The sequence below is a fragment of the Ochotona princeps genome, chromosome 17, assembly GCF_030435755.1.
Source record: "Ochotona princeps isolate mOchPri1 chromosome 17, mOchPri1.hap1, whole genome shotgun sequence".
Classification (NCBI taxonomy): domain Eukaryota; kingdom Metazoa; phylum Chordata; class Mammalia; order Lagomorpha; family Ochotonidae; genus Ochotona; species Ochotona princeps.
Genome location: NC_080848.1, coordinates 5190826 through 5212965, shown reverse-complemented (window position 1 = coordinate 5212965; position 22140 = coordinate 5190826). Strand labels below are relative to the sequence as shown.

Genomic DNA, 22140 nt, shown 5'->3' with positions numbered 1-22140 from the left:
CTGGTCCCAGCCACCACGCCAGCTGCCTGGAACGTGCCGGCGAACCACCGCGTGGCTGCTGTGACATCGGAGGGAAAGCGGAGCTGTCCTGGTCAAGAACTCTCCGAGGGACTGAAATCGCTTCAGCCTTCATGCCCCCACATGTGGGTGCCCTCTCTCCCCCGGCTGCCCGCAGTCACCCGCAAGATTCTTCCACCTGTCTCACCCGGGTCCTTCTACAGGACCTGGTGGGCGGAGCCAAACTGCGGTGACGTAACGCGAAGGGGGCGTGGGGAACTGTGCCGAGGGGCCCCCGCCGGCCGGCTGGCCCAGTCCAAGCGGCGCAGCAACCGGAGCGCGCGCTCTCATCGCCACTGGCGCCCCGAGCTCCTGTCTGCGGCTGGGCGCCAGGGGTGTGCAGGCTGGCGAGCTCTCGAACGCACAAGGGACGAGCAGAAGCCAGCGTGCAACACCCAGACACCTAGCACCAGTCCCGGCCAAGCTGCTGCACGCCCGGGAGCCGGCTGGGTCGGAGGCAGGCAACCGCGGGGTGCCAGCGAGCTGAGCCAGCGGATTGCAGGGGGAAAAGCAAAGGTGAGGTGTGCGCGCGTTCCCATGTATGAGAGAGAGGAAAAGAGAGAGAGAGAGGACACTTGTGTCCATCTGCACTGGTGGCGGGCAGTGTGCCCATAGCTGTGCCTTAGTGTGGGTCCCGGTATACGATTCCCCACCCTTGTGCCCTTTGGGGATGAGCTACCACGGGTCTCCCGGCGTGAGCAGGGTCTGTAGATTGTGTGTGCTGGAATGAACTTGATCGCACAGCCTCAAGCCCGCGTTCTGGCGTGTGCCTTTCCACCCCGGTGTCCATCCAGGTGGTGGCTGCGACGGAAACAACTTCTTTCCCAGCCGCCTACACATGAGCCCGGGCTTGAGGAAAGCGAGGCCAGCGGGGAGACTTGGCAGGTGCCAGCGGGCGGCTCTTTGGCCAGGGTGCGCACCAGAAGATCCCAAGCAGGTGCCAGCCGGGGGCAGGAGGTGGGCGCGGAGTGAAACGGAGGAAAGAGGGGCTTCTCCCTACGTATTTCCTGGCCGGGCCAGGCCTTGAGCGGTCTGGGTCTGCACCAACTCCCTTAGCCCTCGGGGGGCAGCTAGGATTGACAATGAATTTGGACAGAGCCCACCACGTGGCTCCCCCCCCCCCGCAGGGAGCCGCCCACCAAGCCCCTCCCCCGGGATATTGTCAGCCGCCCCCAGCTGTCCCTGGCGCCTCCTCCCCAGCGGCGGCGTTCAGAGGCTGGGGTGCTGCACCCCAGCCTTCACTCCCACTCCCTCTTGTTTCTGAAAACGACAGGGAACCCACTAGGACACCCCCTACCCCGAGGGTCCGCGAGTTGGCTAGGGAGGCGAAAGATATAGGGTGCCGGTTGGAGATGGGCGGGGTTGTCCTGACTCTCGCCTCTTGCTGGCCGCCCCCCAGGTTCCCCTAGCCAACGCCGCCCCTGACTTTTCCCGTGGCTCCAGTGCCACGGCGGCGGCGGCGGCGGATCACAGGTGGCCCGCACTCTCCCTGCCCAGAGGGGAGGGGGTCGATGGGGGAAGTCACTCACCAGTCGCGGAAGGGAGAATGCCCCCCTCCTTTTAGCATACCGGGTGAGGACTGATGGGGAAAGAAACCGGATTAGGACCACGCCGACACATAGTTTTGGGGGCGATAATTAAAGCCCCTTTGGGAAGCATAAGGACTACTCTCACCCTCCTCCCCAGCGGAGCCGGGATCCAATCTCTCAAGAAAGCAACAACAAGGGAGCACTGCGGTTTCCTTGTAATCCAGAGCTGGAAAAATAAAGCTAGCTGAAAATCAAACTTCCTTGCACATTTAATGTAACCAGAATTCAGCAAGGAATCGGCTGCCTGGCGTTTGGAATCCGCGGTCTGTGGGACCACTGAAAACAGAAAGTCACCTGGAGACCCTAGGCAGCTAACTGACAGCTCCGTTCAGGAAGATCAGGACTGGTGCTCATTGCTTCCTGACCTCCCCTCCCCATCTCCCAGCCAGCTCCCCTTCCTGCCACCGTCCCCAGGCTCCAACCCTGCCCACCCCAAGAGCTGTGTGTCTTCTCAGCCTTTTCTGAAAGGGGTGGGGGGAGGAATGATCATGCAACGTGCAGTCGGGTCCAATTCAGTGGAAATTCTGGAAGAAAGGGCAGAGCAGGGCTGAGGAGCAGCGTGAATGCAACCTCCGACACACCCCCGCACCTCCACCCAGCCCCCTCCATAGACCCTACTAGTGCATCTGCGGGTCAAGGGTCTGCATCACCCTCGGCCCCTGCAGTGCGCTGGTCCGTGCCACAGAGATGGAGCCCTGGGAATATCGGTGGTTAATGTGCACTCCGAATGCAGGCAGCTTAAGCAGGATTCCAGATCTGTAGAATTGAAGCAACTGACAAAATGGTTAGAAACAGAGCGCAAACTACCCAAGTTAATCCAGGGACAATAGAAACAGGGTTTTTTTTTTTTTTTTTTTTTTTTTTTTTAATAGCTTTGGGGTTTAATGGCTGCCAGCTTGTGTGTGTGTTTTCTTTACCCAATGCAGACATCAAATCTCAGGTCCCCAAAGATCAGTCACAAAGCCCCAACCTCCCTTAGCAGACAGCTGCATGGCGGGGAAGTCGGTGCACCTGGTGTCCACTGTGGCACAGGTGGGCAAAGACCCTCTGGTTTTTGCGGCTGGCTTAGGGCTCCTGCCACGCAGCTACAGTCCCTCCAAGCATGAAGCGGCACACCCCAGATCTGGACTCAAGCCATCAGGGAAAGCATCCAGGGATGGGGCAGCGGGGTGGAGTGGGGTAGTTAGCCGAGAGAATGAGCCCCACTGACTGCCAAACATGCCACCCCGTGTCTGTCCCCATTCTCCACCTGCGTCATCTGTCACATCCCCAAAGCGCAGTTCCAACATTCCTCTGGGAAGCCCCCTCTGCACCTCTGTTCACATCTCTACGCAGTGCACACACACTTTAAGGATCAGTTTCCTTGCCTGTCCCTCCCCCACTGCCCCGTTACTCATCACGCATTGTCCCCCTAGCGGCCACCAGCCCTGTCTCATTCACTCTTGTATCCTTGTCACCCAATCACACAGAGAAGCCAGCCCTCCAATTACTATTTTTTTTTAATGACTGAAGATAAATCACTTCATTGTCTTATATCTTAAGCCAAGCCACTAGTGTCACAGTGATTCTTGGAGCCTGGGGGTAACCCATAGGAGTCAGTCGCTTCAGACCAAAGCCAGCTGGTTTTTCTGTCACTGGGCAGCCAACATGATGTGGAGGAAAGCTTCCAAGGCTTCGGCTCAGATGGTTTACGTTCAAATCCCAGCTCTGCCAGTCATGCACAAGGGGCTGCGAAGAAATCACTTAAGCATGCTAAGCCTCAGGTTCCGTATCTTTAGAATGAGGAGAATCGGGGTGGATATTGCCTGTGATACCAGCATCTCTCATGGTCACTGGTTCAAGTCCTGGCTCTTCTACCTTTGATCCAGCTCCCTGGGATGGCTCCTGGGCAGGCACAAGAAGACGGCCCAAGTCCTTGCACCCCTGCAGCCTCATGGAGGACCTGGACAAAGCTCCTAGCTCCTGGCTCCAGCCTCCAGCCTAGCTCAGATCTTTGCAGCCATATGGGAAGTGAACCAGTGGATGGGAGATCTCCCTCTGTCTCTCCACTTTGCCTTTCAAATAAGTAAATAAATCTTTAGAAATAAATGCATACATAAAATGGGGATCATGACCCCCACCTCCTAGGATGGTGGTCATGACTGAGAGAGACTGGTGCTTAGAGACTGGCACTGCCACTGACGCCACAGTCTGCGGTTATCTGTCCTGCAGCAGGGAGCTGCTGGCACATTCTGTGGGCCACACAAACGAGGCATTCCGGAGCATGTCTCACGCAGGGTCTTTAGGAATCAGCCCTTCTAGGCTAATGAGGAAGTCAAGCACTGGGTATTCAAGCAGTAAAAAATGAAAAAGAGAAAGAAACATAACTGTTTTCAATGAAAGCAGGCCAAACTTTTATTTTTAATATTGAAGACAGAAAATTGATTCACTGAGTGGGTAGATTTCAATAAATTGGAGATAATGAGATGTCTTAGAGAGGAAGAAGGGGGAGGGGGAATAACAGGAGATCCTTGTTAGCAGCCACATACGGTGTGAGGTGATTTCACACACCTCCCCAGCCCTACGCTGGAACAATGAGAGTCAAACCAGCCTCGGGCCGGGCCCTGGGTCATGGGGGCTCAGCACGGGGACCCCCAGACCTCTGCTCCCTCTCCAGTCCGGGGCTTTTCCATGACTGGATTTCTAAAGGGAACGATTCCAACACAGCCATCTGATCTGCATCGACTTCCTTTAGGGGCCTGGCCACCAATGCCAGTGCCAGACCCTCTGAGGTCGGAGGCAGAATTTCTTCTCCAAGTTCTGGGGCACCCCCACTTGGACCAACCACCTGTTTAGGGTGTCAGAGTTCTGAGCTATTTTTGTGTGTTTATTTTTTTTGATCCCAGGACCAAGCCCACCCACCACACGTGTCCTCAGAGATGATGGCTTAACCCAAACCCTTCCCTTACTATTAGAAAAACAACTCAGAAAAAGAGTGTGCATGGACCAAGGCTGTGCTGCTTCTGTGGCAAGATGACATGCTTGTCACTGTACAAGTATGCCTGAGAGCGTCAATCAGAAACCGGCAAGTTGTTGGAAGCTTAAAGAGCCCAGGACTGATGGGCCAATCTCCCTTTTTCCCTTCCAGATGTCGCAGTGGATCCTGGGTCTCCAGGGCCCACTAAGGTAAACGTGAGACCCTTTCAGCCTAGAACCGCTCAGCAGCCATGGATATGGCCTATGAGCTACTCAACGGGAGCCAAACATGGCTGTCCTCTCCATTTGACCCCAATGACTCAGTGGCGGCAGCCAACAGCTCAAACCAGACGGAGCCGTACTATGACATGACGAGCAATGCAGTCCTCACGTTCATATACTTTGTGGTCTGCATCGTGGGGCTGTGCGGTAACACACTCGTCATTTATGTCATCCTGCGCTATGCCAAGATGAAGACCATCACCAACATCTATATCCTCAACTTGGCCATCGCAGATGAGCTCTTCATGCTGGGCCTGCCCTTCCTGGCCATGCAGGTGGCTCTGGTCCACTGGCCCTTTGGCAAGGCCATCTGCCGGGTGGTCATGACTGTGGACGGCATCAACCAGTTCACCAGCATTTTCTGCTTGACGGTCATGAGCATTGACCGTTACCTGGCTGTGGTGCATCCCATTAAGTCAGCCAAGTGGAGGAGGCCCCGGACAGCCAAGATGATCAACGTGGCTGTGTGGGGTGTCTCTCTGCTGGTCATCTTGCCTATCATGATCTATGCCGGCCTTCGGAGCAACCAGTGGGGGAGAAGCAGCTGCACCATCAACTGGCCAGGTGAATCTGGGGCATGGTACACAGGCTTCATTATCTACGCCTTCATCTTGGGATTCCTGGTCCCCCTCACCATCATCTGTCTTTGCTACCTGCTCATCATCATCAAAGTCAAGTCCTCTGGAATCCGAGTGGGTTCCTCCAAGAGGAAGAAGTCTGAGAAGAAGGTCACCCGTATGGTGTCCATCGTGGTGGCTGTCTTCATTTTCTGCTGGCTTCCCTTCTACATTTTCAATGTCTCTTCTGTCTCGGTGGCCATCAATCCCACTCCGGCCCTTAAAGGCATGTTTGACTTCGTGGTGGTCCTCACTTATGCCAACAGCTGTGCCAACCCTATCCTCTATGCCTTCTTGTCTGACAACTTCAAGAAGAGCTTCCAGAATGTCCTCTGCTTGGTCAAAGTGAGCGGCACAGATGATGGCGAACGGAGTGACAGCAAGCAGGACAAATCCCGGCTGAATGAGACCACAGAGACCCAGAGGACTCTCCTCAACGGAGACCTCCAAACCAGTATCTGACCCGCCGTGGGGGACAGCAAAAGAAACAAGCCAGGCCGAGTTCCGCCTGCCCGCAGTGGGCTCCCATAGTACCCTCCTGCTCCCCCCACCCATCACACTTTTAGAATAGGACAGCGCTCAGCATGAGTCCAGTTGAGAGAACAGTGTTTGGATGGAATCACTGGTCTGCTTCAAAGACGGTATATTAAACTGACTTATCTCCCCTAGAAAGTGACCACTGAAATGCAAACGGACAGCTTGAAAACGTCTCAAGAGGAACTCACGCCCGGGTCTGAGCCTTCGAAATGCTGAAGTCCAACAAAAATAGGGAAAAAAAAGTACCTCTGTGTGTGTGTTTAAAACCCCAAAATGTAATCTTGTGTTCTTATATTTATACTTGTATATTCTTGTATACTGTCTGGACAGTCAGACATCATCTCTGCGTTTCCTGTATTCACACACACAGAACTCAAGTGTGCATAAGCCTAGGTGGGCCTTTGCCACTCCAGCATCCACAGACATGGACCTTCCCTGGAGCCAACACAAGGCGAGCTGCAGTCTCTCTTGTGTGTGCGTCCCCCAAGAGGAGCCTGGGCTGTTCGCATGCTCGTGCGGTCGTGTGTTTTTGCAAAGAGTGGTGAACATAAGACGCTTTGCATTCTTTTTCTTAAGAAGGGTTCCTAAAAGTGTACGGCTGCCCAAGACCCACCTCTGCCCTGGTTATCGCTTCATTCGTTTTAGCAGGTGAGTTAGATCCGGAGGAGAAAGGAAAGGGAGAAGATTTGTCTGAAGATGCGGAACACAGATTGGCATGTTCTTCCTTCTCAGAGAGAGTGACAGAATTGATGGCGTGTCCACAGCAAGTTTCGTGGGCCGTGGCTACTGGCCATCGGGTTCAGCAAGACACCGGGTTTGTTACAAGACTACACTTTCTCCCCTTCTCAACTTGCTTGTCTTTTTTAGGGAGCCATGGGGAAGGGAGATCATTAACTGAAAGCAAAATTTTTTAAAAAATGGATTATGATTCTTGTGGGGAAATAACTGTATTCTCTCCAGCATGAAAATAAATGAATAAGAATGGAGCAAAATTACACCTTTGTGAGAACTATGGACTTTTTTTTTCTTTTTTTCATGCCAGACCTGGCTTCCTAATAGAAGAAAGTAGAAATGTGATTCAATCTGTCCTCCAAGGGGTTTCCTGGGGAACTCACACAAAGCCAGGCATCCAGAAAACTATATGGTATACTGAAGACCTGAGGCCACTGCCCCTAAAACACAGGTACAAAAACACACCCCACGGGCCTTGCTGTGCCACCTACCACGCCCACTGCACACACGCTCAGTGTCACAGCCTTCATGACATTGTCAGAGAACTCAAGGACTGCTGTACGTAACACTGCCCATTATTTTTTGTTGTTTCCTAAACCATAATAGGGATCATGGGCAAGTAGTAAAAAACTGACTGAATGGTTTCCCAGGATTACAGGAATATAAACATGGTTGTTGGCAAGAATGCTGTCATTGGGCCTGGTGCGGTAGCCTCGTGGCTAAAGTCCTCACCTCACACACATTGGGATTCCATATGGGTGCCGGTTCTAAAGCCAGCAGCCCCACTTCCCATCCAGCTCCCTGCTTGTGGCCTGGGAACGCAGTCAAGGATGGCCCAAAGCCTTGGAACCCTGCACTTGCAAGGGAGACCCAGAAGAGACTCCAGGCTCCTGACTGCGGAATGGCACAGCTCTGGCTGACGTGGCCACTTGGGGAGTGAATTAAGTGACAGAAGATCTTCCTCTCTGTCTCTTCCTCTCTATGCATCTGACTTTCCAATAAAAATAAACAAAGATTTTTAAAAAAGAATGCCGTCATCCTGGGGTTTTAGATGGGAGCATCATGCTTAGTGCCTCATGTACACATCTTACTTTCCTCTTGTGGCTGCACCAGCGCGCCGGTGAGCAGTCGGAACGAACACGTGTTCCGCCTCTGGCCACTGCCGTACACACTGCCTTGTTTATCTGTCCAGATCATTCTTGCCATCTCCCTCCCAAAAGGGCTCACAGTGGCTTACAAACAAAAAGTTCCATTAGATTTATCACAGATGAATAAATCCATGAGAAAATAAAAAGTACAATTATAAGACAAGACCACCAGGAAAACTGCGGCAAAACACTATATGCAGTAAAACCCACACCATTACTAGAGACCATTGTCTATGCCAAACTCAGTGTAGGTTTCCTAGAAGCGCATCCAATGGAGAGACTTTTTTTTTCCTTTTAAATAAAAACAAAGATTTGCTTAACTCAACTTTATGCTTATTACCAAATGAGATGTTTCCAAGTCTTTCCATAAATGCTGACTATTGCTTAGTGAGATGATTCCAAGGGAGAAACAATTGCAAGGCAAGTGAGACTGATTCTACAGGACCACAGAAACTGGCTTTCAGGGAGGCCAAGTTCATGGCCAAACTCAAGAGGAGATGCTCCCCCAGGTCCCTAACAGAGTCCATCAGCAGGAAGATGTTCTTAAGTCCATAACAGTCTTTCAAATCGCTGCTGTCCTCCACCGACCGGACAGGCATGTTCCTACCACGTGGGAAAGGGCACTCCATTTTGGGAAAACTCTCTTTCAAGGATGACTCACTCTCTGATTGACTTTTTTTTATATCTATACTTCCAAAAGAAGCAATGAACATTGTAGCATGAATTTTAGCAGAATTTTAACTTGAAAATTCAATCTCATTCTCAAATCAACATTTAATTAAGATCAATCTGATGGATGCTGGGACCAAACAGTAATGCACCCCATTGCCTTCAGGGTTAGCGGGTCGTGCAGGCCCTGGAAGCTTCCAACAGCATGGGTAGTTAGCACTGACAAAACCTAAGCGGATTTAGGGAGAATGATGTCGGGAAAGGTGTTAGGACATGGTGGCCCATGGGAGGGACGTCAGCTCGTGCCTCAGTAAGAGCTAAACAATAAAGGACATGGGGGACTAGGACTGTGGGGCAGGGTTTAAATTGTCACCTAGTATACTGGCATTCCCATACGAGCATCGGTTCAAGTCCCGGCTGCTCTACTTCCAAACCAGCTCCCTGCTAAATTGCACCTGAGAAAGCAGTGAAAGGTGGCCCAGGCACCTGGCTCCTGCCAGCCACATCGGGGACCCAGATGGAGTTCCAAGTTCCTGCATTCCACTCAGCCCAGCTCTGGCCACTGTAGCCATCTGAAGAATAAACAAGAAGGTTCTGTCTTTCTCTGACTTCGCCTTTCAAGTGAATAAGCTAAATCTTCAAAATAAAATAAACAAATAAAAGGCATGGAGTTGAACCTTTGTGGGATTCAGGCCACGTCCTGCAACAAAGAAGGGACAGTACATGGTGAAATGGTTGCAGACAGGAGAGAGTGGGCTGGTGGGTGGGGCTGCACTGGAGTCTGCGCAGATTTAAGGACCTCTCCGGGAAGGAGCACACCTCTGCGGCAGCACCCGAGACAGGAGTGCTGGGCTGGGCGCGGCACAGGCCGCTCCCTGAGGAAGGCAAGGCCTACTGAGAGGTGCACGGCCCTCCCTGGGCAACTGTAAATGGAACTCTTGAATGAAAGCGTGAACTGCAGGGAAGGCAGCCATGAACTTGGGCCATGTTGCAGAAGGGCAGCAGGAGACTGACTCTATAGGACTGGGGCAGGCGGCTGAGAGCCGCTGGTCTGGTTGGGGTGTCTGAGAGGCCAGAGGCTGCCGCGCCAAGCAGTGGAGCTTCGAAGCTGGGACTTAGATCCATCACTTAGCTCCTTGTTTTTACCAGATTCCGAAACACCGAATTTCCCATCCAGTGTTCCACAAAAGCAGACCTCCTTAAGTGTTTGTTTTGCTCCTAATATGTGAAACGCTGGAAACAGTCTCCTGGGAAGTCTCTCTTGCTCTCTCTCTCTTTTTTTTTTTTTCCTAGCAGTTCATCTTAAAAAGGAAGGAGGCTTCGGGGACAGCACATTCTACTTACAGCTGAAAAGCTTTTGTAGCTGCTGTTAGCCAGGTGCTCGGACCATTAGGACTGAGAATAACAGGTCGAGGACAAGCTCCCACCCCCACCCCCACCCCCACCGACACCATCAAGAGCTGCCCACCCCGCCCCCTCCTTAATGCAGTGGTGAGTGAACACCGCCAGGTATTCTAGCGTTTTCCTCCATCACGCGCCTGTCTGCATGTACCCGCCCTCAGCTGAAAAACAGGGCTAAATATTAACCAACACATACCCAGTCAGACCAGCAACAGTCCTGACTCTCCCAGGGCCAGAAGTGAGTGTGACACCTTGAAAGGCCGGGGCTGCTCTCCCAGCCTCAGTGAACTTCTGCCTCCTGTTGGACAAAGGTGTGCAGCGGGAAGGGAGCCCACGGACACGGACACGGAGGCTGGGCTCCAGGTGGGTGCATGGTGAGGATCTATGTGGAAGACGAGGAGAATTCATTCCCCATCTCTGTAGATTGGGTTTTTTGTTTTCATATTGAAAAGATGGACTGGGGAAAGAAACGATCTCTGTTCTGGCTGGGAGAGGTGGCTCACTTCCGTCCCTGATCCTGCTAGGACTGGAGGCAAGAAACGGAATGTGCCGCTTGGACAGAAAATTAACCGCCCGGTACAGGGCCTGGCATGGTGGCTGATCTGGCTAATCCTCCACCTCCAAGCACTGGGATCCCACATGGGAGGCAGTTCATGTCCCGGCTGCTCCAGTTCCCATCCAGCTCCCTGCTTGTGGCCTGGGAAAGCAGCAGAGGATGACCCAAAATCTTGGGACCCTGTACCCACAACAAGAGACCCAGAAGAAGCTCCTGGCTCCTGGCTTCAAATCAGCTTGCCTCCAGCTGTTGCAGCCATTTGGGGAGTGAACCAATGGATGGAAGATCTTCTCTTTGTAAAATCTGCCTTTCCAATAAAAGTAAATAAATCTTTAATTAATAAATAAGACAAAGAAAACTGTCTAGTGCTGTAACACATGGCCCATCAACCAAGAAATTTGAGCTGGCATCCTACAGCCTTGTGTGGCCCAGTTAGCCAGTGGGACAGGGAGGACTTTCCATTGCTTTAGCAACTTGGCAGTGCAAGTCACTAAAGAGAGACGAGGACGTTCAGGGTGAACCCAGACCTTGAGCTACAGGGACACAGCAAACAAACCTGTGGCAGCCCTGAGCACACAGCAGGCAGGGCAGCTGCAGGCCCTTAGGGAGAGAGAACAGGTGACAGGAGCCGACACGGGCCCCCTGCGGGGACAGTGCTGCTCTCAAGAAAGGCAGCCCCACGTCAGCTCTCTGAACGGCCTGCCGACTCCCTGAGCACCAATCCCAGACAGCATGAGCTCTGCCTCACAGAGGACTGAGCCACCAGCTCCTCGCAGGGCCGCTGCCCGCGGGTGATGGGACACTCTCTTTCCCAAGATAGCTAGTTTCCTTTGCAAGAGTATAGGTTTTTAAAAAGGCTTATTTTTGTTGGCAAGGCAGAGCTACACAGAGAGATCTTTCATGTACTCGTTCACTTCCCAGATGGCTGCAACTGCCAGAGCTGAAGTGATCCAAAGCCAGGAGCCTCCTCTGCTGCTTTCCCAAGCCATAAGCAGACAGCTGGATCAAAAGTGGGTTGCCAGGCCCAGCGTGGTAGCCTAGTGGCTAGGCAAGGCTTGAGCGTTCCAGGATCCCATATGGGCGCCGGTTCTAATCCCGGCAGCTCCCCTTCCCATCCAGCTCCCTGCTTGTGGCCTGGGAAAGCAGTCGAGGACCCTGCACCCAGGTGGGAAACCTGGGGCAGGTTCCTGACTCCTGGCTCCGAATCGGCAAAGCACCGGCCATTGCGGCTCACTTGGGGAGTGAATCAGTGGACGGAAGATCTTCCTCTCTGTCTCTCCTCCTCTCTGTATATTTGACTTTGTAATTAAAATAAATAAAATCTTAAAAAAAAAAAAAAAGGTGGGTTGCCAGTGCTGCGGGCAGAGGATTAGCCTCTGTGCCACCATGTTGGTCCTGACCCCCCTCACCCCCACAAGAAACTCAGGTGGCTCTCAGTCCACAAAACCAAGTCGTGCTCATTTGCTCCGGGTTGACCAGCTCCATACTTCGCAGGGGCAATGGAGAGGTTCTCCTCCACCTGCACTCTGAAGTCCGTGCCTCCAAGGACACATACACACATACACATGCACTGAACAGGCTTCCAGGTGCCGCAGGGGAGCACATGAGTGGCATGGATGCTGCAGATGTAAATGGAGAACATATGTCCCCACGTGCGTGGGGTGGGTGCAGGAGGCACATGCGTGATACACAGGCACAACTGAGTGGCACTGGGGGGCACCCACTTGTACACACAACACATGTCCACCATCATGTAGGCAAGATCCCCAAGGCAGAGAGTGCTCTAGGATGGAGCCAGCTGTAATCTGATTCATCGGAACTCCAGGGATATTCAGCCTGTGTTTTCTAGACCGATGCCTCCCTCCGCAGGGAGCACAACATGGCGCCTAAGGGAATGTTTTACCCAGAGGATTCTGGGTTCGATTACAGACCACCCGCCTACCCCCCTCCAGCTATGCCTACCAGGAAGAGGCTGCCTAGGTTTAAACAACGAAAATGGGCCACAGGGAGTGACTGGTTTACCTCAAAGCCTGCCCATTCGTCAACCAACATGGACTGCAAACAGCGATGCCTTCGTATAAAACAAACAACACAATCTCCTTGCGGGAAAATTACCAAAAACCCTACTTAAATCACTCCTTAGCAACATCTAGGTGACATCTTGGCAGACATCTCTCTCCTGCTCTATGCTTCCGGACACACATCTAAGCTGGACACTTGGAGAAAATCAGCAAGAAAATGACCCGTGAGGACACACCTCCTCGGCCTCCTGTCCACTTCCACGGCCCAGGGAAGCTCCGTGGCTCATCTAGCTTGCGCCTCGAGGACGGCAGCCTGTGTTTGGGAAGACAGCCTTGCGATCTCTCTATGAACTGATGTCTAACCTCCAGGGCTCATTCTCAAGATTAATTAAAGTTAACGGCGTTCCCGCTGCCTTGCCAACCTGGACTGCTAGCCACCAATGGAGCAGACCTGGCCTGAATGAACACTTCAAATTGGTTTCAGCTTAACTGCTTTGTGGCAGATTGAAACAGTCTCGTAGACATCTCACCCAGACTCCCTGGGAAATGGGCTCTGGGGGTGACAAATCGGAGCTGTCACCTTTATGTGCCAGCCCATGTTTTTCGACCACCTTCAGCTTTCTCATTTACCAACCCCCTTCTGCCCTCTCCAGACTCAGGGACAGCAGGGGTGCCCGACCATCCCACTCACACTGCCTGGGGACTCTGCAGGGAGCGCCATGCATCCTTGGCACTGAAGGAAGCATTTCACTAAGCAGACACAAACCTGGCTTGCTCTTAGCAACCTGATTCTGGACTGTCGGGCAGACAAGGAACCAAGTGTGTAGGAAGTTTGGGATTTTGATGGCCCCATCACTGCCTCTCAGACAAGGATGTAGATCCCAGGGGCCGGCGCTGTGGTACAGCCAGTTAAGCCGCCACTTGCCACATTAGCGTGTCTCAATGAGCACTGGTTCAAGTCCCAGCTGCTCTGCTTCAGACCTAACCCTGTGCTAATGCACCCGGGGAAAGCAGCGGGACACGGTCTGAGTGCTTGGACCCCTGACACCCACGTGCAAACCTGGACAGAGTTCCTCACTCCTGGCTTTGGCTGGACCAGCTCCAGCTGTCCTAGATGGTTGGTGAATGAACCAGCAGATGAAAAATCTGTTTTTCTCTCTCTGCGTCTACCCCCACCATTGTTCTGACTTCCCAACGAATAAAATAAACTTTTAAAAAATAAAGTAACTCGTCATTGCTGGAGGCAGATGTGTCAGCAGTAAAGCCCACTTTCAGAGGTCAGATTGACCTTGGAGAGTGTCAAGGTTATCAGAAACTCAGGTACACTTGGTCAGGTTAAGCCAGGAGACCAGCTGCCCTTGAGCAGCTCGTAACTTTAAGATTGTAGGACTTCATTTTTTCTCTCTCTTAATCATACCCTCCACTTGTCTTTCACAATAGATTTCTCCAACATTTTCTATTTAGGGCAGGCATCTAAACTAGTGGTTAAGAGCCTCATTAAGGACCCAGCACAGTAGCTCAGCAGCTAAAGTCCTCGCCTTGCATGCGCCAGAATCCCATATGGGCTCGTGTCCCGATGGCCCCGCTTCCCATCCAGCTCCCTGCTTGTGGCCTGGAAAAGCAGTCAAGGACGGCCCAAAGCCTTGGGACCCTGCACCCATGTGGGAGACCTGGAGGAAGTTCCTGGTCCCCAGCTTTGGATCGGCGCAGCTCCAGCTGTTGCAGCCACTTGCGGAGAGAATTAGTGGAGGGAAGATCTTCCTCTCTGTCTCTCCTCCTTTCTGTACATCTGACTTTCCAATAAAAATAAAATAAATAAATCTTAAAACAAAAAAGACTCATTAAGATACCCACATTCTAAATCCAATAAACAAATAAAATTAAAATACCTCTGCTGTTTGAGACTTCTACAATGCTCCCTTTCAACCACTAAATGGAGACAGTCCGTCCTGAAAAGGAACTTTTTAGAACTGATTTCAACGGAGACAACACAGAGATTTCAGCCCAGTACCAAAGGGTCTCGCTTTGGCCTCACTGCGGTGTTTTCAGTGGACCTGGGAACGCATGGCAAGCTAGCTGAACACGGGCTGTGCCTTTTCTTTTTTTTCTTTTTTTTTTTTTAAAGATTTATTCATTTTATTACAAAGTCAGATATACAGAGAGGAGGAGAGACAGAGAGGAAGATCTTCCGTCCGGTGATTCACTCCCCAAGTGAGCCGCAACGGGCCGGTACACGCCGATCCGAAGCTGGGAACTTGGAACCTCTTCCGGGTCTCCCACGCTGGTGCAGGGTCCCAAAGCCTTGGGCCATCCTTAACTGCTTTCCCAGGCCACAAGCAGGGAGCTGGGTGGGAAGTGGAGCTGCCTGGATTAGAACCGGCGCCCATATGGGATCCCGGGGCTTTCAAGGCGAGGACTTTAGCCGCTAGGCCACGCCGCCGGGCCCATGGGCTGTGCCTTTTCCCTCAGCTCTTTCCTCCTCATTTCCCAGGTGGTCTGCCTGCCGCGCTCCGGCTGTCACTCACCAATAAACAGCAGTGGGTTTTTACAAACAGGGCGTCAATCACCATCAGAGGAGACGGATCACTCCCTACTCCAGCCCCCCACCGCACCTCCCTTCTCTGCCAAGATGGTGTGCGACGTGGTGAGTCGGATGGAAGACACCGAGCCCTTCTCTGCAGAACTGCTCTCTGCCATGATGCGACTCTGGGGCGACTCAGGGATCCAGGAGTGCTTCAACCGGTCTCGGGAATATCAGCTCAATGATTCTGCCAAATACTACTTGGACAGCCTGGACCGGATTGGGGCCGCCGACTACCAGCCCACCGAGCAGGACATCCTCCGAACCAGGGTCAAAACCACTGGCATCGTGGAGACCCACTTCACATTCAAGAACCTGCACTTCAGGCTGTTTGACGTCGGGGGCCAGCGGTCTGAACGCAAGAAGTGGATCCACTGCTTTGAGGACGTCACGGCCATCATCTTCTGCGTCGCGCTCAGCGGCTACGACCAGGTGCTCCACGAAGATGAAACCACGAACCGCATGCACGAGTCTCTTATGCTCTTCGACTCCATCTGCAACAACAAGTTCTTCATCGATACCTCCATCATTCTCTTCCTCAACAAGAAAGATCTCTTTGGAGAGAAGATTAAGAAGTCACCTTTGACCATCTGCTTTCCTGAGTACACAGGCCCCAATACCTATGAAGATGCAGCTGCCTACATCCAAGCACAATTTGAAAGCAAAAACCGCTCACCCAACAAGGAAATCTACTGTCACATGACTTGTGCCACAGACACGAATAACATCCAGGTTGTATTCGACGCCGTCACCGACATCATCATTGCCAACAACCTCCGGGGCTGCGGCTTGTACTGACCTCTTGTCCTGTATAGCAACCTATTTGACTGCTTCCCGGACTCTGTGCTGTTGACGTTGATCTCCTGGTAGCATGACCTTTTGGCCTTTGTAAGACACACAGCCTTTCTGTATCAAGCCCCCGTCTCACCCCGGCCCCAGAGTGACTGACGGCTGTGTATTTCTGTAGAATGCTGTAGAATCCGGTTTTAGTTGAGTCTTTACATTTAGAATTTGAAAGGAAAAAACAAACAAAAGTAACACTTCTCATGTGCTTTGTAGCATAAAAAAGGAAAAGAAAAACGTTACCATTTCATGCATTTTTCCTTTTCTTCCTTTTAAAATCCACATGCGCATCTGCACCCACACCTGCCCCCCATTCCCAGGTCAAGGCAGGGCCCACAGTGCACCTGCAGAGTGGTCCCTGGGGCCGGCCAGGTTCAGGCCACAGGCCTCCTCGCTGCCTGGCAGGAATCTGACCTGGCTCCAGGCTGGCGGCTCCAGCCCCACGCTTCCTGCAGGTTTGTAGAGAAAAAGCACAGCTCTCACTGGCCAGTAGCTGCCAAAAAAAATCCCACGTGAAGGGCAGCCCTCCACCCCAGCCTTCCCCATGCCCCCTCTACAAACGCCCTTAGCGACTTTGTTCCCATGTTTCTGTCCTGCTGAGCACCGTGCCCCACCTGTGCAGCGGTGCCGCTTCAGACTCCCGCCCCCGCCCCGTCCCCCAACTCTCCCCCCCCTGCCCCATTTTGAGCACGTGCCCGCAACCACCCCACCCACGAGCTTCTTCCTTTCAGTGACCTGTGTTTGCTCTTTCTCATGTGGGGATGTTTGTGCTGCAGTTAAAAAGAACAAGAAGATAATTTTTAAATATCACCAAATGGGGGAAACAAATAAAAAAGATGGAATGTAGTGTTTACATTAAAGCCACCGTTTTCATGAGCAGTTCCTATGTCATTTCTACTGACTCGGACCCAGCCCCCACACCTGTGGTGCCGGCAGTGCTGTGAGGGTCTCTTCTTTGGAAGGTGACGGAGCTCATGAAACCTATCCTTTAGCCTCCTTCCCACTCCATCTCTGAGGGTCCCATGGCGTTTTCTTTCTCTCTCCTTGCTGATGGATACAAGGGATCCTGGAATACCAGAGGCAGCCTTCATCAGATCTGATTGTAAAAGCATTTTCTGTTTTGTGATGTGACTGATACTTCAAATATCAAGAATAGATGTGAAGGCCCAGTGTGGTAGCCTAGTGGCTGGAGTCCTCGCCTTGCATCCACTGGGATCCCGTTGGGGCGCCGGTTCTAATCCCGGCAGCTCCACTTCCCATCCAGCTCCCTGCCTGTGGCCTGGGAAAGCACTGGAGGACGGCCCAAAGCCTTGGGATCCTGCACCCACGTGGGAGACCCAGAGGAGGCTCCTGGATCCTGGCTTCGGATCAGCTCAGCCCTGGCCTTTGTGGCCATTTGGGGAGTGAGCCAGTGCATGGAAGATCTTTCACTCTATGGAATAAAAATCAACAAATATTTAAAGAAATAAAGAAGAAAGGAGAGAGACACACTTCAAAATTGGCAAAATTAGGCTGCCATCATCCAGTGAGCTAATCTGCCACCTGCAATGCCGCCATCTCCTATCAGAGCACCAGTTCCCAGCTGCCCACTTTGGCTTTTGTTTTGTTTTGTTTTTATTTTTTATGATTTTTACATAGTAGAAAAGGATGGAGCCCGGAGCGATAACATAGCGGTTAAAGTCCTCGCCTTGAACACTCTGGGATCCCATATGGGCACTGGTTCTAATCCCAGCAGCTCTGCTTCCCATCCAGCTCCCTGCTTGTGGCCTGGGAAAGCAGTTAAGGACGGCCCAAAGCCTTGGGACCCTGCATCTGCGTGGGAGACCTGGAGGAGACTCCTGGCTCCTGACTTCAGATCAGCATAGCACCGGCCGTTGTTGCCACTTGGGGAGTGAATCACCGGACGGAACATCTTCCTCTCTGTCTCTCCTCCTTTCTCTATATCTGATTTTGGAATAAAAATAAATAAATCCTTAAAAAAAACAGAAGGATGGACAACCACATGGACCACTGATCAGGGTGGAAAGGATCCATGAATGGATGAGACAACTGTTTTCAACTTCTTTTTTCTTTCTGTCTGGAAGAAGAGAGGAAAGCAGAGTGTTGCTCCCAGCAGCCCAATCGCATCAGCATCCAGGATGTGGGACGGCCACTCAATGTCAACCCAGGGTCCCTGATGTGGAACATGTGCCAAGGGCAGTGTCCAAGTGGTTTCGATAGTTCTGAGGTGTTGATTTCATTGTTCCAAGGTTGAGGAAATCCTTCCAAGGTCCACTGGCTGACACCTTAGAGTCCACCTCAGAGTCTCCACTTGGCCAGATCTTCATTATCAAAGCTTGGTGAGGAGAGCTGCCCAATCTGCTCTGCCCTCCATGGAAGTAGACATGCTTTGCAGGCCTCAATGATGTCTCGTGTCCCCCATGCGCATTGCTGGCTGCCCCCTTGGAAGGCATCTCCCTGCTAGCATACCTAGGAGAGCACAGAACACAATCCAAGTCCTTGGGTCCCTGCCACACACATTGGAGACACGGATGGAGTTCCTGCATTTTGGTTCCAACCTGGCTCAGTTATGGCTATTGTTGTCATTTGTAGAATAAACCAGCAGATAGAAGACGCCTCTCTCTCTCATTTTGCCTTTCAAGCAAATCAATCTTTTTTTTTTTTTTTAAAGAAAACTGGCAAAGTCATTGAGTTTCATTTTGTGTACAGATCAATGACTTCCAGATTTGTGAAGCTCCATTTAGCCAGTGTAGCCAGGACACTGTACAACAGATGATGAAGGGGCTGCTCGAAAAATGCCTTAGGAACATGCCAAGGCGGGGCTGACAGCAAGGCTGACTGCAGAGAAATACCAAGAGTTTGGAAATCAAGCTCAAGAAAATAACTTTTTATCCTCTTGTCATCTTTGCACTCAAATCCAACACATACCAAATTTCCAGTTGCTTAAAATAGGCTCAACTATAAATTACACTGCTAAACCCACAGAATGAGAACACTGTTGGCTCACTGTGTACCAGGGCCCATTCCAGACACTGCACCTGCCTCCCCGTAGGAGTCTTAGAAAGTAAGTCTACTGATGCCCCCATTCTACAGAGCAGAAAACAAAGTCACTTCTCCAAAGTCTGTGCTCTTGAGCACTTCCCACCATGCTTCCACCCCGGAGATGCGTGACCCTGAGCAGGTGTCTAACACTGCAGGGCCCACACATCCTCGTTCTCACAGCATTCTATAAAGACTGTCTGAAAGAAAAGGTCTTTGTGAGTCTATGACGTTTATCCTACAGATGGAGGTGCCCAGTAAATCTCAACTGGTCCTCACTTTTCACAAGGCAAAAAGACCAGAAAGTGGCTGATAAATGGTTGAACATTTCCCACAACTCATTACCAGTGAGCCATGGCTTCTAATTGTGCCTTCGTGGAAGGAACGTGCAGCTGGCATAATGATGCTGGATGAGAGCAAGTCCGGGCAGAGACTATGTCTGTAATCAGCATGCAGCTTTCTACCTACCCAGTGTCCTCTGTGGCTGGACCAGAGTGGACCAGGCACAACTTCCACTGCCCCAGGCTCCTGAACCAGCCTTCTGCTGCCAAGGCATTCTAGAAACTGGACAGCTGAGAGCATGTTACCAACCGCTGAGTTCTCATTCTTCCTCCAGTGTGTGATTCACAGTGAAACCACAGCCTGGGGCCTCGTGCCAATCACAGGGAGAAGATGGTGTCACTCATTCTGGGCATGGGACCATCTGGACTGCTTGTGGGTCCAGCCAAAAACAGATGGTACACTCCAAGGGACTTACTGAAATGAATGTGATGCCAGAGCTGCCTGGTGGAGGCAGGGGCGGCCAGACAGGCAGCAGAAAGGGAAGGCTGAGGGGCTGGAGGCTTGGGAAGGTGGGCGCCTCCTCCAGTCCTAGTGATTAAGGGCAGAGGCTGGAATGAGGATGTGAGAGCCCAGCGAGGGCCAAAGCCATGGAGAGAAGGCAGCCCACCAAGCACGGGGCTGCAAAGTCACACCACTGCTGCTAAAATCTTGGAAGATGCCCTGGTCTCCTTAGACTGCACTCAACTGGACATCGAGGCCCGGAAGAGTCAGCCTCACGGGCACAAAGTCAGGAGGGTTCCAGAAGGGACGGTTTTGGGGGAAGGACGCACAGTACCCCAAGCTGCCAGCGCCTCGTAGAACAGCTGCACTGGGCTGGGAGTTTGGTGCCTAAGATGCTGGCATTCCATATCAATGCCAGTTGAGTCCCAGCTGTTCCACTTCCAATCCAACTCCCTGCTAAACGCACCTGGGAAACTGATGGAAGATGACCCAAGGGCCTTTGCCACCCATGTGGGAAACCAGGAAGAAGCTCTAGGCCCCAGCCATTGTGAACCAAATGTATCAGAAAAGCAACAGGCTACTCAACCTGATGTACCCAAATGGTTGCATTTCCCAAGCACTGTTTGCAAAAGGACTCAGGTTGCAAGTTTGCTCCTGTCTAAGAATTGATATTATTTTATCACCCAACCCGGACAAAGCAGATTTGATATCTCTGAAGTACCTGATCAAAACAAACATGGGCCAACATGGTGACACAGCAAATGAAGCTGCCATTGCAATGCTGGCTTCCAATAAGGGAGCACTGGGTTAACTCCCGGATGCTCCATTTCACATCCATTCTCTGCTAATGCCCCTGGAAAGACAGTGGAAGATGGCCCAAGTGCTTGGGCCCCTGCCACCCATGCAGAAGGCTACATGGAGTTCCAGGCTCCTGGCTAGACCAGCAGTGGAAAATCAATCTCTCTCTCTCTCTCTCACTTCCCTTCTCTCTCTCTCTGTCACTTCATCTTCAAACAAATAAATAAAACTTTAAAAAAAGAAATAATCTAACAAAACAATAGCAAACAAATGTCACACCCAGATGGAAGGGCCAAGGCAGCATAACTTGGTAAAGCTTCCTGCAGGCACACCCCATCTAAAGCTCCTCGGTTTCTTCACTGATCCCATTTTTGTGGTCTGGGTCTTTGAACTTGAAGTATTCTTCATCGGTTACTGGCTAATACTTAGCCACTGTAGGCTGCGTGACTCCTAGAATGTGTACAATCATGCCAATGGCTCGTCTCAAGGAAAGGCAGATTCTACAAGAGAACATGCCACCAGACACGTATCATGAAAGCCAAAGAGTCTCCTGTTGCACCTGTGCCCTCCGGCAGCCACAACCTCCTTCCAGGTGAGCCTCGGGCAGCATCACTGTGGCAACCACTTCCTCACCAATTCCTGTCCTCAAGCTGACATCACTCAAGCATGACGGCAGGGACCACATTCCCCTGGGTTTATGCTGACCCTCGTATTAATGCCATGGAGAATAAACCCTGGAGCACACACTCACACACAACACAGGGGCAGCCTTAATGGCATAAGGAGGTTCAACATGAATAGGAGTCCTTCCTAATTCCAAAAGTAACATTCAAAAAATTACAGAATTGGCATAATTTGGGGTTGGGGTTGCTGGAGAGGTCTGGAGTTAGAACAGAACATGAACCCGGTCATTCTCTCTCTCTCTCTCATTTAGGAATGATGGGGTAAGGTGTGGTTTGAATATTCACAAATCCACATCCACAAAGCTAAATTATTGTTCATGTACTCAACCAACAATGAGTGTCTTAGAAGCTGGGAATTGGGAGACACAAAAGGCTGGCTGACCAGATCTTACTGTGGGAGCGATATTCAATAATGAAAAATAACAAGCAAATGAGCTTGTCATTTCAATCCAAGGTAAATCCTATGATTAAAGTGCATGGACACTTTAATCTGTCTGGCTAAAGGCCAGACAGCTCTGGGACTTCCTCAGTGACATGCGGCAAGCCACATGATCTCCTGTGGTCCCAGGCTCTTCTTTGGTAGCGTGAAGATGAGCACACGATGTGTGTGAGGACGGAATGCAGTTGCTCTGGTGCATGGTTCTTCACGCTGCGGACACACAAGGAGCTCTGACGCGGGTCAGCCTTTACTGCTTTGGACTGGGGTAGCCCAGGCAGGCTCTCACCAATGTGAACATCTGGGAAAGGAACCCACACAACAGCAAAAGCCTTGAGGAAGAGTGAGCCAAGCTTTGCAGAACAGAAGAGCAGCGAGGCTGGAGAGAGAATAGGAGTGAGAAGAGGTCAGGC

General features: G+C 51.7%; 3 protein-coding genes across 7 annotated transcripts in view; 2 read left to right on the top strand and 1 right to left on the bottom strand.

Annotated features, from left to right (window-relative positions):
* The window catches only part of SSTR2 (somatostatin receptor 2), a 29388-nt gene extending 23364 nt beyond the window's left edge, over positions 1 to 6024 (top strand). Inside the window, exons 1-2 of one of the 2 annotated variants that reach the window (XM_004592947.2) lie at positions 380 to 573; positions 4774 to 6024. In XM_004592947.2, coding sequence (XP_004593004.2) covers positions 4853 to 5962 — 1110 coding nt within the window. In that variant the 5' untranslated portion in view covers positions 380 to 573; positions 4774 to 4852 and the 3' untranslated portion in view covers positions 5963 to 6024. Of the gene's footprint in view, positions 1 to 379; positions 574 to 4773 lie in introns of those variants that run through there. The other variant, XM_058676221.1, reaches the window with a different exon arrangement.
* The window catches only part of SLC39A11 (solute carrier family 39 member 11), a 378198-nt gene that overhangs the window by 349092 nt on the left and 6966 nt on the right, over positions 1 to 22140 (bottom strand). The window lies entirely within an intron of this gene.
* On the top strand, positions 15192 to 16602 carry LOC131482400 (guanine nucleotide-binding protein G(o) subunit alpha). Its single transcript, XM_058676228.1, has one exon. The coding sequence runs from the start codon at positions 15194 to 15196 to the stop codon at positions 15941 to 15943; it is 750 nt and encodes a 249-aa protein (XP_058532211.1). The 5' UTR covers positions 15192 to 15193; the 3' UTR covers positions 15944 to 16602.

What these genes read in the sequence shown, in the direction of transcription:
- LOC131482400 (XM_058676228.1), top strand. Translation starts at nt 15,194, where the DNA reads ATGGTGTGCGACGTGGTGAGTCGGATGGAAGACACCGAGCCCTTCTCT.